Below are 13,629 nucleotides of genomic sequence, written 5' to 3'. Positions count from 1 at the left end.
TGCTTTTTATCTATTTAATTTTACTACTGCTGATGTAGAATAAAAAGAGATGCTTAAAATAAAAGAAATTTAGCCGTCAGGCCATCAATCCAGATGGCCCTGGTGTACCTCCACATGTTTTTTGTAGAACTTCCATCTCTATATTTAGCGTCTGTTTTGTCATCTCATTCATCCAGGTCTGGAACTGGCCTGCATTCTTAACCCCCCTTTCTCACTCAAACAAGGAGAGGTATGCACACACACACTCACACACACTCTTCCCTCACACCCAGCGAATGGCCCAACCCTGGGATCTAAATAACTTTCATTTTTTCTGAGAGAGGAAAGACAAAGAGTGTGTGGTGACATTTGAGGACTCGGATCCTCCGGGCCACATGGCAGAGAGTCTGGGAACGCTGACACGCACACACACGCACATGTGTGTGTGACTCAGTGTGGTACAGCAGCACAGCCAGTCAGAACACATCTTCACTAACACCAGAGCAGGACTGGACCCTCTCTGGACCTCACCAGCCATACCTGGACCAATGACCGACACTAAGGGATACCAGTAACTCTTCTTCCTGTTCTCAGAAACTTTTATCCAAAGGGATTTGAACCTGGGACCTCTCGTTTGGGACTCAAATGCTCCACGACCGAGCTGTACACATGAAGATTATCAACAAATAACCATGGATGTTAACAGATGTGTATCAACGTTAATGGACGTTTTCCCAATCACGAAACACCACAACCAAAACACCACAACCGAAACACACGTCTCTGTCTGCACGCTGCTTCGTAACGGAGCTCCCTTGGCCACAGTTCGATCAGAGTGACGGGACACGTGAGAGGGGACGAGTCCATGTGCTCTGGAATTTAACTCCAAGGTAACGCTCCAACACGTGGAAGGAGAGGACACCGGCTGCTGGAGAGACAGACACGTATGTACAACGTATGTAGCTCGGATACAGAACTACAATATGACCTGTAACTAGGATACAGAACTACAATATGACCTGTAACTAGGATACAGAACTACAATGTGACGTGTAACTAGGATACAGAACTACAATATGACCTGTAACTAGGATACAGAACTACAATATGACCTGTAACAAGGATACAGAACTACAATGTGACGTGTAACTAGGATACAGAACTACAATGTGACCTGTAACTAGGATACAGAACTACAATGTGACGTGTAACTAGGATACAGAACGACAATATGACCTGTAACTAGGATGCCGAACTACAATATGACCTGTAGCTAGGATACAGAACTACAATATGACCTGTAACTAGAATACAGAATGACAATATGACCTGTAACTAGGATGCAGAACTACAATATGACCTGTAGCTAGGATACAGAACTACAATATGACCTGTAACTAGGATACAGAACTGCAATATGACCTGTAGGTAGAATACAGAACTACAATATGACCTGTAGCTGAAATATAGAACTACAATATGATTTAATAAGCTAAGATACAGAGAGCATTCCTAGGGAACATCAGCTGCTGCTGGGAAGGGAGTTAGAGATTTGTGCCTCCAAATTGTTGTGTCTTGTCTGTGTTTTCCCAGTCTCACACACGCAAGCGGGAAACCCACTCCTACAACAGCATTATGGGATGTGGAAGTGGAGCCCAGAGTGACTGAGAGAGAGTGAGGGCTCGGTGTCAACACAGAACAGCGTCAGCATCCATCTTGGCTCACAGGACTACAGAAAACGGACTACAAATCCCACATTCAGGAAACACAGATTCAGGAAAGACTACAGCTACACCTGTACCCTCTCTTGCCCTCTCAGCTTCTGACCCCTGACCCCCCCTCCCAGCCATGACCCCGCACAGCGGCCCCCACCTCAACAAGGGGGCGCTCTGCTCCCCTCTCGGAGCCGCCCGTCTCTCTCAGCTCGCCCTGGGCTGCGCCGTGGTCGCCATGGTGACGCACAGCGCCGGCTACAGCGGCTCGTACGGCGTGTTCTGCATGGCGGTGTGGTGCTTCTGCTTCGCCGTGACAACACTGGTGTTCTTCCTGGACGCCACGCGGCTGCACACCTGCCTGCCCGTCTCTTGGGACAACCTGACAGTCGCCTTCGCTGCCCTGGCAACACTCATGTGAGTGCGCGCGCCGTCCCTCTAAGTGCACCTCTGTGTACTGTTAGTACTGTGTTCTAGTACTAGTCAAGTACTGTCTAACTTTATTCATGTTAACAAATTCTTGTTATCATTTAAAGGGAAAAGGAAATCCAGGTCTGATTGGTTATTCACCCACCCCACCTCCACCCCTCCCTCCCCCCCACCTCTCCCCCTCCCTCCCTCCCCCCCACCTCTCCCCCTCCCTCCCTCCCCCCCACCTCTCCCCACCTCTCCCCCCCCTCCCTCCCTCCCCCAGGTATGGGACAGCCTCGGTGGTGTACCCTGTGTTCTTTGTCCGCTCCGAGTGCCCATACGCCGGCTGCGAGGTCCGGGACTTCCGCATCGCCGTGACGACCTGCTCCATCGCCGGGACGCTGGCGTACGGTGCCGAGGTGGTTCTGTCCAGAGCCCGGCCCGGACACACCGTGGTGGGATACATGGCCACGGTCTCCGGCCTGCTCAAGGTGTGTGTGTGTGTGTGAGAGGTGTGTGTGTGTGTGTGAGAGGTTGTATGTGTGTCTGTGTGAGAGAGAGAGAGAGGTTGTGTGTGTGTGTGTGTGTGTGTGTTTGTGTGTGTGTGTGTGTGTGTGTGTGTGCGTGCGTGTGTGTGAGAGAGAGAGGTTGTATGTGTGTGAGAGGTTGCATGTGTGTGTGTGAGACAGAGAGAGAGGCTGTCTCTAACCCTCCCTCCTCTCTCCAGGTGGTCCAGGGCTTCGTGGCGTGCATCATCTTCGGCGCCCTCGCCAACGGCAGCGAGTACTCCCGCCACGCCGCCACCGTTTACTGTGTGGCCGTGTACGCCGCCTGCTTCGCCCTCACCACGCTGGTGGTGGTCCTCACCGTGTCCGGCCGTACCGGCGCTGTGCGCTGCCTGCCGTTCGAGCGTCTGGTGGTGGCCTACACCCTCCTGGCCGTCCTGCTCTACCTCAGCGCCTCCGTGGTGTGGGCGGTGTTCTGCTTCGACAGGAAGTACGGTTCTCCGGAGCGGCCGGCGTGGTGCCCGCGGGGCCGCTGTGCCTGGGACAGCCAGGTGGTGGTGGCGGCGTTTAGCTACGTCAACCTGCTGCTCTACCTGACTGACCTCGCCTACTCTCAGAGGACACACCTCATGCTCACGCACTCACCCCGCGTCTAGAGCCAGACCGCCTGGGAACGGAACGGAATGGAATAGAAAACAATAGAATAGAATGGAACGGAACGGAAGATTGAAACGGAATGTCTGATGACAGAAGAGACTGAAAAGGAATTCTAAGGGACGGAATGAAGGAGAATGGAACTGATATGCAGAGAACAAGAGTTGAACAGAACTCTGTAACAACACACTCCAACGCAACAGGACAGAAATGGAGTATCAACAGAAGCATGTGATCTGCCTTTAGGTGGTCGTGTACGTGTGTGTAGTCTCATTTCAGGGGGCATGAATAAATAGCCAGTGTGGGTTGACTGCAGTGTTGTTCCAGGGTATGGCATGTGCAGCATGTCTGAGTAGTCCCAGCTGAGGGAGCATGCATCAGCAGGCCAACCCCGGACTCTGACACTCTACCCCACAATCTGACCCCTCCTGGGGTCTGTCTGGGGAAATACAAGTGTGTGTGTGTGTGTGTGACTAGCCAGCCACGCCCCAAACAGGCAGCTCTGGCATCTTCTGCTAGATCCCTATGAACCCACACACACCCATCACCCCTGACCCACCCTCCACACACACGCACACACACATTCTCACACATTCTCACAGAGTTAAGAGCTGACTCTTCTTCCAGTTCCAGAGCTCCAGACTACCACCCCCACCATCCTCACCCTCCACCCCCACCCCCCCCCCCCCCCACTCTGACTGGGGTAGATGGGAGGAGAGAGTGGCCTCTCTGGATGCCAGCTGGTTGGAGCTCATTACAGATTCCTGGGTTATTCTGGTATTTCTGGCAGCTCTGGACATTCCCTATCCAACTCTTTCTCTCCCTCTCACACACACGCACACACACACAGATGCACACACACGCAGACGCACACACACAGACACACATACACACGCACACACACCTTCTCAGCCTCTCGCCTGAATACTTTTTATTCACTCTTTGATGGAGGGATGTGGAGGAGTGAACAGTGTGTGTGTGTGTTTGTGTGTGTGTGTGTGTGTGTGTGTGTGTGTGTGTGTGCGTGTGTGTGTGTGTGTGTGTGTGTGTGTGGTCAGGAGAGAAGTTGCACCTGCTATGTGAGCCTGTGGGATTCCATCCTAAAAAGACGTATACTGTCATAAATAGCGCCATCTAGTGTTAAATATAAGAAGGCTTTTTGCTGTTCGTCACGCAGAACACACCAGACTGACCAAACTGTGTGTTTTCTGATTCACTGAATATATTGTAGACCTGAGGGAGTGTTGTATGTGTGTGTGACTACCTCCTACATCATCTACACACACACACACTCTCTCAAACACAGACCCTCTTACACACACACACAAAACACACTCTCTCTCACACACACACACACACTCTCTCAAACACAGACCCTCTCACACACACACACAAAACACACTCTCTCTCACACACACACACACACTTACACACACAAACACCCCCTCTCACACATCTTGTCTCTCACACACACTCCCCCCCTCCACTGTGTCCTGGTCCCAGTGAACAGCTGAGACAAGCGTCCATCACAGCCCTCCGATGTTGACTCTCCTGCTCGCGGCGGCGGAGGTGGACAGATGAGGACTGGCTTCTTGTCAGGATCAATCTGCCGCGGCTCCAGGAAACACATCTGTGACGTCACCCTGCCTGCCGACTGGAAGTCTATATCTGCTCCCTCTCGCAGCACTCGTCATCGGGCGTGAGTGCGTGTGTGTTTGTGTGTGAGAGTGTGTGTGAGAGAGTGATTGTGTGTGTGTGTGTGTGTGAGAGAGAGAGAGAGAGAGAGAGAGAGAGAGAGAGAGAGAGAGAGAGAGAGAGAGAGTGTGTGTTTGTGTGTGTGAGAGTGTGTGTGTGAGAGCGAGAGAGATAGATTGTGTGTGTGTGTGTGTGTGTGTGTGTGTGTGTGTGAGAGAGAGTGTGTGTGTGAGAGAGTATGATAGAGAGAGACTGTGTGTGTGTGAGAGAGAGAGAGAGAGAGAGAGAGAGAGAGAGAGAGAGAGAGAGAGAGAGAGAGAGAGATAAAGAAAAAAGAAAGAAAGAAAGAATACATTAAGCTGTCAGGTTTTGGTTTATCAGAGAATACTGGTCCTTTTCAAGACCGTCACTGAAGTGTAGCGGCGCGTGGGCTGTGTCTAAATTAGCGTGACGGTCAAGAACCACACCAATAACAATTATTGTGCTATTAAGGACTGTCTGAAAACAAATTGTCATTGATGTAAGTAATTAAGGAACCTTTAAAACAGCAACGTAACAATCTGGATGTCAGTTTTACATGACGAAAAGTAGTCATAACACTCAGTCAGTAAACATATCGAGACTGTAGCTCGATCTCTCTCGATATGAGACGAAAAAACTGTTGGTATTCCAGGAGCGTGCAGACAGACCTGTAGACAGCGCGCAAACTCGCTTTCCTAATGCCCGCGGCGCACCAGGCATGCGCATGTTCATTTCATTACTTGCGAGGACACAACCCGGGGGAAGTTGTAACTGTGTTAACGCACAGTTAACGTCTGAATGAAAAGTAGTTTATGGCTGTCACGACCCCGTTGTCCTGTTATTGTATAGTACATTTTAATCTGGCGGCCACCGCGCAATTTCTCTGCGCGTTGAGGGGCAGCGAGGATGGGGTGAGGATGATGTACAGTTCACAGAGTACCTTGTATGCCTCCAGTCCTCCCTTTTCTCCTCCCTATCTGAGCATTTTCTCTTTAATATTCGGCATAGGAGAGACAGATGAACGCCTCGGAGTGGAATTGTCTGTCTGTCAGTGGAATTACCGATGCACTTCTCTCCCTGGCCAGACACTGCAGCCTAATCAGAGCGACACAGATCGGCTTCCACGGTTCGCCTAGGCACCCCCCGCCCTCCCTACACCCCGCTCCCCTCCCTCCCCCCTCCCCCCACAGAAGACTGAGGCATGTACTCTGGGTATTTTTAATAAATCTCTCAAGAAGGTTTTTCTTTTTTCAAAAAGAGAGTGATTTGAGTGTTGTCACGGCCTGGCACACACACACACGGTGATAGATAGCGGTAAGAAGTCAGTCAGTGGCAAATTGACTTGTGTGAGAGAAACAAGCAGAGACAGAACTGAGGATGATAATAACAAAGCAGAAGTTTTTACCGTTAGTTCAAGATTAGGTTTTAACGGACAAAAAAAACAGTTTTAATGGTTTTGCCACACACTCACTTATATTCACAGTTCCTTGGCAAAAATAACATCCATCCAACTGTCACTTTCTGTCTGAAAATGTCCTTCAAGTTCGATCAATTTTTTACCAGGACCATAAAACCCCTGTTTCGAACTTGCGGTGGAGGGTGAGGGCGGTGGGGCCAGGGGGGGTGGGAGTAGAGAGGGGCAGGGGTAGAGGGTAAGGGCGTTGGGTATAGAGGGGGATGGGCGTCTCCACCTTGACAGAATATGTGTGTGTGTGTTTAGGCTACCAGTTATCACCAGGTTCCTGCAGGGGTCTATGTTTCCCAGGGGCCAGGGGGGGCCCTTCCTTGGGGGCCAGCTGACTGGGGTGTCAGGGGCTATCTCAGGGCCCCCTCTAACAGGGCCCCCTCTAACAGGAGAGGAACAGCTGGTCTCTGAGGAACGCAACCCGGTGGTGATGAGGTGTATATATAGATGTGGAGGTTTGCTGGCTATGTAGTAAGCCTCACTAGGGAGGGACAGACAGACAGTGCAAGGATTAGTCTAATTTTGGTAGCTGTCAAATTAAATAGACAAGAACTACCTGGGGAGACAGGAAGTTGACTTCACTTCCTGCGATTTGTTTTGTGAATCGGGCCTGTGTGGAATTGGGAAACCTTACCTGATTTGCAAGTCTGTCACATCAGCCTAATGCCCTCAGATAGGACCAGCGATGTGTTATTCATGTCTTTTTTTTTCTTCTTCTTTTTTTACATTTATGTATTTCTCTAGTGTGACTGAATTTGATTTAATGGTCCCTGTGGTTTCTGTTAATTTCCTTGTGTGTAAATCTTGTAAATAAAATAAATAAAAAGTAAAGCGGTGTGTAATTTACAGAATGACTCATCCTCATTAATTAGTTCACATTCAAATTCATTGTTGGAGGAACTGTCATTTATCTGACAAGACAATGTTTTGCGGATGCAACACTTTTATTCATCAATAGGCTACACTGTGTGTGTGTGTGTGTATGTGTGTTGTTGTGTTTAACTGAGTTGTATTCGAGTTGTTTCATAAAGAACAATTAAGTAATTTGGATTAAACAGATTATTATCTCTATTTGATGAACAGAGACCGCTAACGAACACACAGACTGACACACTTCTGTTCTGACAGTTGTGTGAATGTTCCCAGAATGTTACTTCTCGTGTTGTTGAGAATCTCTTGACTGAGTCGGCGAGTCATGCTGGCTATGAGACATTCCTCTGCTCTGACATTCTGACATGTGGAATGAGCACCAATGGAATTCAACAGTTATGTGCGCGTGTGTGTGTGTCTACCTCCAGGGGTCAGTAAAGAGTCTTTCTGTACATCCAACTGTCAGTCTCGTTGCAGGGATTATGTGATATCTGCCTGTCTGTCTGCCTACATACCGCAATTGTGTCTATCTGAGTTCATGCTAGCTTGTCTGTCATTCAATACACAACTCAACATTCAGCAACTTTTAATGTTGGTACAACTGTCAGGTAACTATTATGTGACTGTGACCATGTTGCTATTAGAAAGGAGGGAACTTTAAATCCATTATGGTCTCATTTGAAAAGAGGGGGCGTTTTTTTGTTGACTGATTCTCCCAAAATAAACATAACCTAGATTTGTGAGGTTGTTACGGTCTCTCTCTCTCTCCCTGTCTGGTAGCGCGCTCAGGTGTGGTGCGTTTCTGTCTGATGACGTGAGCGTGTCCAACAAGGCTCCTCGTTATCCAATCAGAGGAGCTCATCACACTGTATTTAAGTGTCAGTTTGTGTTATGTGGGTTGGTAACTTTGTTTGAGCAAAAAGTGCAAGCTTTCTATATTGAGTTATATTGACTATTGAGTATTGTATAGTGAATATTATTGAGAGAACCGTAAAAGCTTTGTTTGTTACTTGTATTCTGGTCCCACCTAGACGTCTGTGGAGTAGGGCTAGGTAAGACACCCTGGGGTTTACATTCACCCGTAGTTAACTCTGTTAAATACACCAGGTTAGAAGCGGCTGTCACCCTGTGTATTGTAGCAGTGAGGTAAGTTGTAGTTTAGTTGGTGTCAGGCAGGAGTAGAGGGGTAGGGAAGCTTAGGGCCCTTTTGTATTTCTTTGATTTGACAGACCGCTGGCACTGCCCTACTCCTGCCCCTTTGCCGTTTGTTCTCCCTCCCCCATTGTTGTTTTGTGTGTGTGTACTTATTAAAACCGTGTGAACGGCATTTTTGGTTGTGGCAAACACTTTTATTGTCGCTACCCTCCTGCTTCCTTCACCGCTGTGCGGCCTTGGGCAGTTGCGTGCTCCTCATCTCCCGAGCCATTGGCGGGGGCGTAACAGAGGTACAAGTGCATTGGACCAGACCTACATTATCACGCCGAAGGCTCCCCTTTTTACAATAGGGCGTGAGGATCTTCAAAACCCGCCTAAAAGTCATATCTGGATGCTGATTGGTCACGAGGGACGACTGTGTGTCCGCTCATTGGTCCATCCGCACACACGTCCTAATAGGGGGAACACGTGGGCGTTCACTAAAGGGGAAGCCACGTTGACACGAAAAAGTAGTATTTCGTGTCATCCTAAAACCGGGGAAACGGGTCGTGGTTACACCTGTCGCCGCAGGGATTTTTCTAGAAGTCTAAGGCAAGTTAGAGCGCCAATGTGAGACCTGACTTAAGGAGCGCAGTTGCATATTTCATTCTTGTTCCTATGGCAAGAGAAGCTATCTATTGTTAGCTCACTAGCTAAAGAGCAGAGACAATAGACAAAATAGTGTGATACGTTAGCTTGCCAATAATGTAACTTGCTACAAATAGATGTAGCTGACCTTAGCATTAGCCTAGCGATGTCCTGTTTGTCACCCTACTATGCATATTGTTTTAACGTTAATAGACCATATTCTGTGATTTGCAGGGAAACGACCCGCGTCACCTGAAAGATGAGCGTCGGTTTCATTGGAGCTGGCCAGCTGGCTCACGCTCTGGTTAAAGGCTTCGCTGCTGCCGGTAAGAAACCGGTTCACCTTGACCGTTTAAGAGACTCGGTGACATGAGCCACGTCATACCACAGTGACACTGTAATGTCACTCAAGGCAGGATTGTCAGCTAGTCATATCTCGTATGTGTGTTTATGATTGTGTGCGTTTGTTTAAACTTGAGAACTTGGACATGAAGTATGCTCAAACTCTATCTCTCTGTCTCTCACTCTTTCTTCTTGTTGACTTCACTTTCCATGCCCTACATCGTATATCTAACCCTCCCCTTTCCACCTCCCCCCTCTCTTCTCTTCTCCCCCCTCTCTCCTCTCCTCTCCTTCCCCCTCTCACCTCCCCCCTCTCTCCTCCCCCCCCACCCCCCCCCCCCCCACCAGGAGTAATAGCCACCCAGAGGATAACAGCCAGCTCCCCAGACACCGACCTGCCCACTGTCTCTGGTCTCAGGGTAGGTAAACACACCAGGCCAGACCCCGGAGCCGCGTGCGTGTGTGCGTGCGTGCAAGTTCCGAACCGTTGAGAACTTGAGAGTTCTGTCTCCAACCTCCAGTCTCCGCCTCCCTTCTAGAAAATGGGGGTGAACCTGACCACCAGCAACAAGGAGGCGGTGAACAGGAGCGACGTGCTGTTCCTGGCGGTCAAGCCTCACATCATCCCCTTCGTCCTGGACGAGATCGGCCCCGACATCGAGGACCGCCACCTCATCGTGTCCTGCGCCGCCGGCGTCACCATCAGCTCCATAGAGAAGGTCTGCTCTGACTCTGGCCTCTGACTCTGGCCTCTGACTCTGGCCTCTGACTCTGGCCTCTGACTCTGGCCTCTGACTCTGGCCTCTGACTCTGGCCTCTGACTCTGGCCTCTGACTCTGGCCTCTGACTCTGGCTTCTGACTCTACACTGACTCTGGCCTCTGACTCTACACTGACTCTGTCCTCTGACTCTACTCTGCCTCTGTATACTGACTCCACTGCCTTTCCTCTGTTGTACAGAAGCTGCTGCAGTACCGGCCGGCCCCCAAGGTGGTGAGGTGCATGACCAACACCCCTGTGGTGGTGAGGGAGGGGGCCACCGTCTACGCCACCGGGACACACGCCGAGGTGAGGGGAGGGGAGGGAGGGAGGGAAGGAAGGAAGGAAGGAAGGAAAAGGAGTGTAAAAAAGGATTGATAGACAAATGAAAGTGCCAATAACTAATCTGGCTCCTGTTTACCTATCTCCTATCACTCCTCCCCCCCTAGCTGGAGGATGGGAGGCTACTGGAGCAGCTGATGAGCAGCGTGGGGTTCTGTACTGAGGTGGAGGAGGACCTCATCGACGCCGTCACCGGCCTCAGCGGCAGCGGGCCCGCATACGTGAGACACACGGTCACACGCGCACACACACACACGGTCACTCACACACACACACACACACACGCCACACACACACAGGGTCACACACACGTACGCCACACACACACACGGTCACACACACACACAGGGTCACACACACACGGTCACTCACACACACACACACAGGCTCACTAGTGCGTTGAACCACACAAAAAGTGCTATGAGGCATGTTTACTGTTCAATTGACAACCTCCATCATTGCTTAAAGGAAGTGTGTGTGTGTGTGTGTGTGTGTGTTCAGGCCTTCACAGCGCTGGAAGCCCTGGCAGATGGAGGCGTGAAGATGGGGTTGCCAAGGAGACTGGCTGTTCGGCTTGGAGCCCAAGCTCTACTGGTCAGTATTGTAGACACACATATACACGCACACGTTGACTAACACACCAACTAATATATATTTCCTTCCTACTTCCACCCCCCCCCCCCCCCCCCTTCCCCCCCAGGGAGCAGCTAAGATGCTGCTGGACTCGGAGCAGCACCCAGGCCAGCTGAAGGACAACGTGTGCTCTCCAGGGGGCGCCACCATCCACGCGCTGCACTTCCTGGAGAGCGGAGGGTTCCGCTCCCTGCTCATCAACGCCGTGGAGGCCTCCTGCATACGCACGCGGTGAGCACGCTCACACACACACACACACACACACACACAGGTACACATGCACACACAGGTACACACAAACACACACACACACAGGTACACATGCACACACACGTTTGGACACTTAACACACTTCCCATGCTAACCTGCCTCCTCCTTCCCCAACTGCTTTCCAACCCCCTCATCAACCCCACCCCCTCCTCCATCTTCTCCCTCCAACCCTTCCTACCTCCTGCCGCCTTCCCTCCCTTCTCTCCCTCCCTCCCTCCCTCCCTTCTCTCCCTCTCTCCCTCTCTCCCTCTCCCTCCCTCCCTCCTCTCCCTCTCTCCCTCTCCCTCCCTCCTCTCCCTCCCTCCCTCCCTCCCTCCCTCCTCTCTCTCTCTCTCTCTCTCTCTCTCTCTCTCTCTCTCTCTCTCTCTCTCTCTCTCTCTCTCTCTCTCTCTCTCTCTCTCTCTCTCTCTCTCTCTCTCTCTCTCTCTCGCTCTCTCTCGCTCTCTCTCGCTCTCTCTCGCTCTCTCTCGCTCTCTCTCGCTCTCTCTCTCCCTCCCTCTCTCCTCCTCCTCCAGGGAGCTCCAGTTCCTAGCGGACCAGGAGCGCATCTCCCCTGCAGCCATAAAGAAGACCACCCTGAACAAGGTGCTGCAGCAGCCAGGCGTGTCCGTGACCGGCGGCGGGGCCGCCAACGGCAAGCCTGGCCTCAACCTGCTCAACGGCGTGAAGAAGAAGAAGAACTGATGGAGCCCCGGGTTGATCGCATCGCAAGTTTGGACTTAGCGCTGTGTGACTGCATGAGTGGAGACACACACACACACACATCAGGAGTTCAGACTGTGTGTAGACTACTGCCCGTACACACAGAGATTTGCCTTACGTTGACTGGATTTGTTGCCGTCCACACACACACACACTCTCAGACACACACACTTTCCTTTCATCTTTCTATCTTCCTAAACCTTTCTTCTGGAGCTGGTCCCTAGCCCACTCTCTCTTCCCCTCTCTCCCTCTCTCTCTCTCCATCTCCCTCTCCCCCTCCCTCTCTCTCCCCATCTGTCTTTCTCCCCATCTGTCTCTCTCTCTCCCTTCCCCCTCTCCCTCTCTCTTTCTCTCCCATCTCTCTCTGTCTGTCTCCCCCCCATCTTATCTTGGATATCTCTGCTGTATGTTGAGATCAGTGTCTCTCTTATGTGATCATGATAATGGCCGTCATGAGCCATATAAGGGCATACGCTTCCTCAATGTCACCAGATGGTAACCTGGGGCAACGTCATGTTTTGTTGTTTTGTTTGTTCCCAAGTGAAACTCCCCTTTTTAATGACACCAAATCATGAGAACAAACCCTTTAAAAAAAAAAAAAACCTTTTGTGAATTTACATTTTTGTTCTGTGTAATCTGTGACTCAGTGTCAGCAACAGTTTTGTTACTTGATGAGTTAATTTACATATTTCTGTGGTCCATTTTTAGGGATTGTTTTCTTGCAAGTCTGGTGCCTGGCAATGGGGAGCTGTGCTCTTTGTTTACATGCTGACCTTTGACCTTTTGATCCTGTGACCCCAGGAAGTGTTTCCCCCAAGGTCATGCTCTAGGTAAATTCAGGAGTTCCCCCACCTCTCCTGTGCCTGGTTTCTCTCAGGTCTCTCATTGGCAGAGTTTCAGAGCTGCTTCCCGTTCCTCTGGAAACGTCATTGGAGGTGATCCAGTGGGAGGGGCTTGGGATGTCCTTCTCCAATAGGCTTTGAGGATGTCCCCCAGACAGAAACATCTATTTCAACTTCATGTTGTTCCTTAGGTGCTGATAAAAAAGAAACGCAACTTTATATTTAAAGGGTTAATTTGTTAAAGTAAAAGACTGAAATATCATTTATTTTTTGATCAAAGGCTCTGTCCAAGGTGTGTGTGTTTTGTACAATACTTGGTTATGTTCTCGTAGGCCAACTATGTTACATGGGGACTGTGAATGAATAGTTCTGTTACTTCTTCATGTTGTCAGTCAAGCAGTGGAATAGCTTATAACTCAATAAACATGCCAATGAAGTTCAATGTTTACTCCAATATTAGTTTTAGGGAAACTTTTAAAGGTTTACAGGAACCATTATTACCCAAATATGTGCTCACTCTTAGCCTAATCCTGAAAGCGGTTTTCACTTTATTTTATCTCCAACATGTAGTCTGAGCCTACGCTAAGCCGTTTCCCTCCTCTCTGAGACTGGGTCATTAATGATGCGTAACTGGACGACATGTAA

General features: G+C 50.1%; 2 protein-coding genes across 4 annotated transcripts; both read left to right on the top strand.

Moving 5' to 3' along the window:
- Positions 1-404: 404 nt before the first annotated feature.
- LOC134016098 (myeloid-associated differentiation marker-like protein 2) lies at positions 405-3,572 on the top strand. 2 transcript variants are annotated; one of them, XM_062455502.1, is made up of 4 exons: positions 405-923; positions 1,573-2,108; positions 2,386-2,593; positions 2,830-3,572. In XM_062455502.1, exons 2-4 carry the CDS (start codon positions 1,828-1,830, stop codon positions 3,262-3,264), a joined length of 924 nt encoding a protein of 307 aa, XP_062311486.1. In that variant the 5' UTR covers positions 405-923; positions 1,573-1,827; the 3' UTR covers positions 3,265-3,572. The 2 variants fall into 2 exon arrangements, with proteins under 2 accessions (XP_062311486.1, XP_062311487.1); XM_062455503.1 differs by having other exon boundaries at positions 405-934.
- A 5,361-nt stretch (positions 3,573-8,933) lies between these two features.
- LOC134016097 (pyrroline-5-carboxylate reductase 1, mitochondrial-like) lies at positions 8,934-13,421 on the top strand. Of its 2 annotated transcripts, none has more exons than XM_062455500.1 (9): positions 8,934-9,059; positions 9,330-9,421; positions 9,786-9,856; positions 9,977-10,156; positions 10,397-10,504; positions 10,645-10,758; positions 11,039-11,131; positions 11,238-11,401; positions 11,956-13,421. In XM_062455500.1, the coding sequence occupies exons 2-9, from the start codon at positions 9,355-9,357 to the stop codon at positions 12,122-12,124; spliced, it is 966 nt and encodes a 321-aa protein (XP_062311484.1). In that variant the 5' UTR covers positions 8,934-9,059; positions 9,330-9,354; the 3' UTR covers positions 12,125-13,421. The 2 variants fall into 2 exon arrangements, with proteins under 2 accessions (XP_062311484.1, XP_062311485.1); XM_062455501.1 differs by having other exon boundaries at positions 8,966-9,077.
- The last annotated feature ends 208 nt before the right edge of the window (positions 13,422-13,629 follow it).

This window comes from Osmerus eperlanus, unplaced genomic scaffold (assembly GCF_963692335.1).
Source record: "Osmerus eperlanus unplaced genomic scaffold, fOsmEpe2.1 SCAFFOLD_482, whole genome shotgun sequence".
Lineage (NCBI taxonomy): Eukaryota > Metazoa > Chordata > Actinopteri > Osmeriformes > Osmeridae > Osmerus > Osmerus eperlanus.
Note: the sequence above shows the minus strand (reverse complement) of the source record. Positions and strands in the feature narration are given on the sequence as shown.

What these genes read in the sequence shown, in the direction of transcription:
- LOC134016098 (XM_062455502.1), top strand. Translation starts at nt 1,828, where the DNA reads ATGACCCCGCACAGCGGCCCCCACCTCAACAAGGGGGCGCTCTGCTCC. An exon ending in GCTGCCCTGGCAACACTCAT is followed by an intron (nt 2,109 to 2,385) that starts GTGAGTGCGCGC and finishes TCCCTCCCCCAG; the next exon opens with GTATGGGACAGCCTCGGTGG. An exon ending in CGGTCTCCGGCCTGCTCAAG is followed by an intron (nt 2,594 to 2,829) that starts GTGTGTGTGTGT and finishes TCCTCTCTCCAG; the next exon opens with GTGGTCCAGGGCTTCGTGGC.
- LOC134016097 (XM_062455500.1), top strand. Translation starts at nt 9,355, where the DNA reads ATGAGCGTCGGTTTCATTGGAGCTGGCCAGCTGGCTCACGCTCTGGTT. An exon ending in GCGGCAGCGGGCCCGCATAC is followed by an intron (nt 10,759 to 11,038) that starts GTGAGACACACG and finishes GTGTGTGTTCAG; the next exon opens with GCCTTCACAGCGCTGGAAGC. An exon ending in GCCTCCTGCATACGCACGCG is followed by an intron (nt 11,402 to 11,955) that starts GTGAGCACGCTC and finishes CTCCTCCTCCAG; the next exon opens with GGAGCTCCAGTTCCTAGCGG.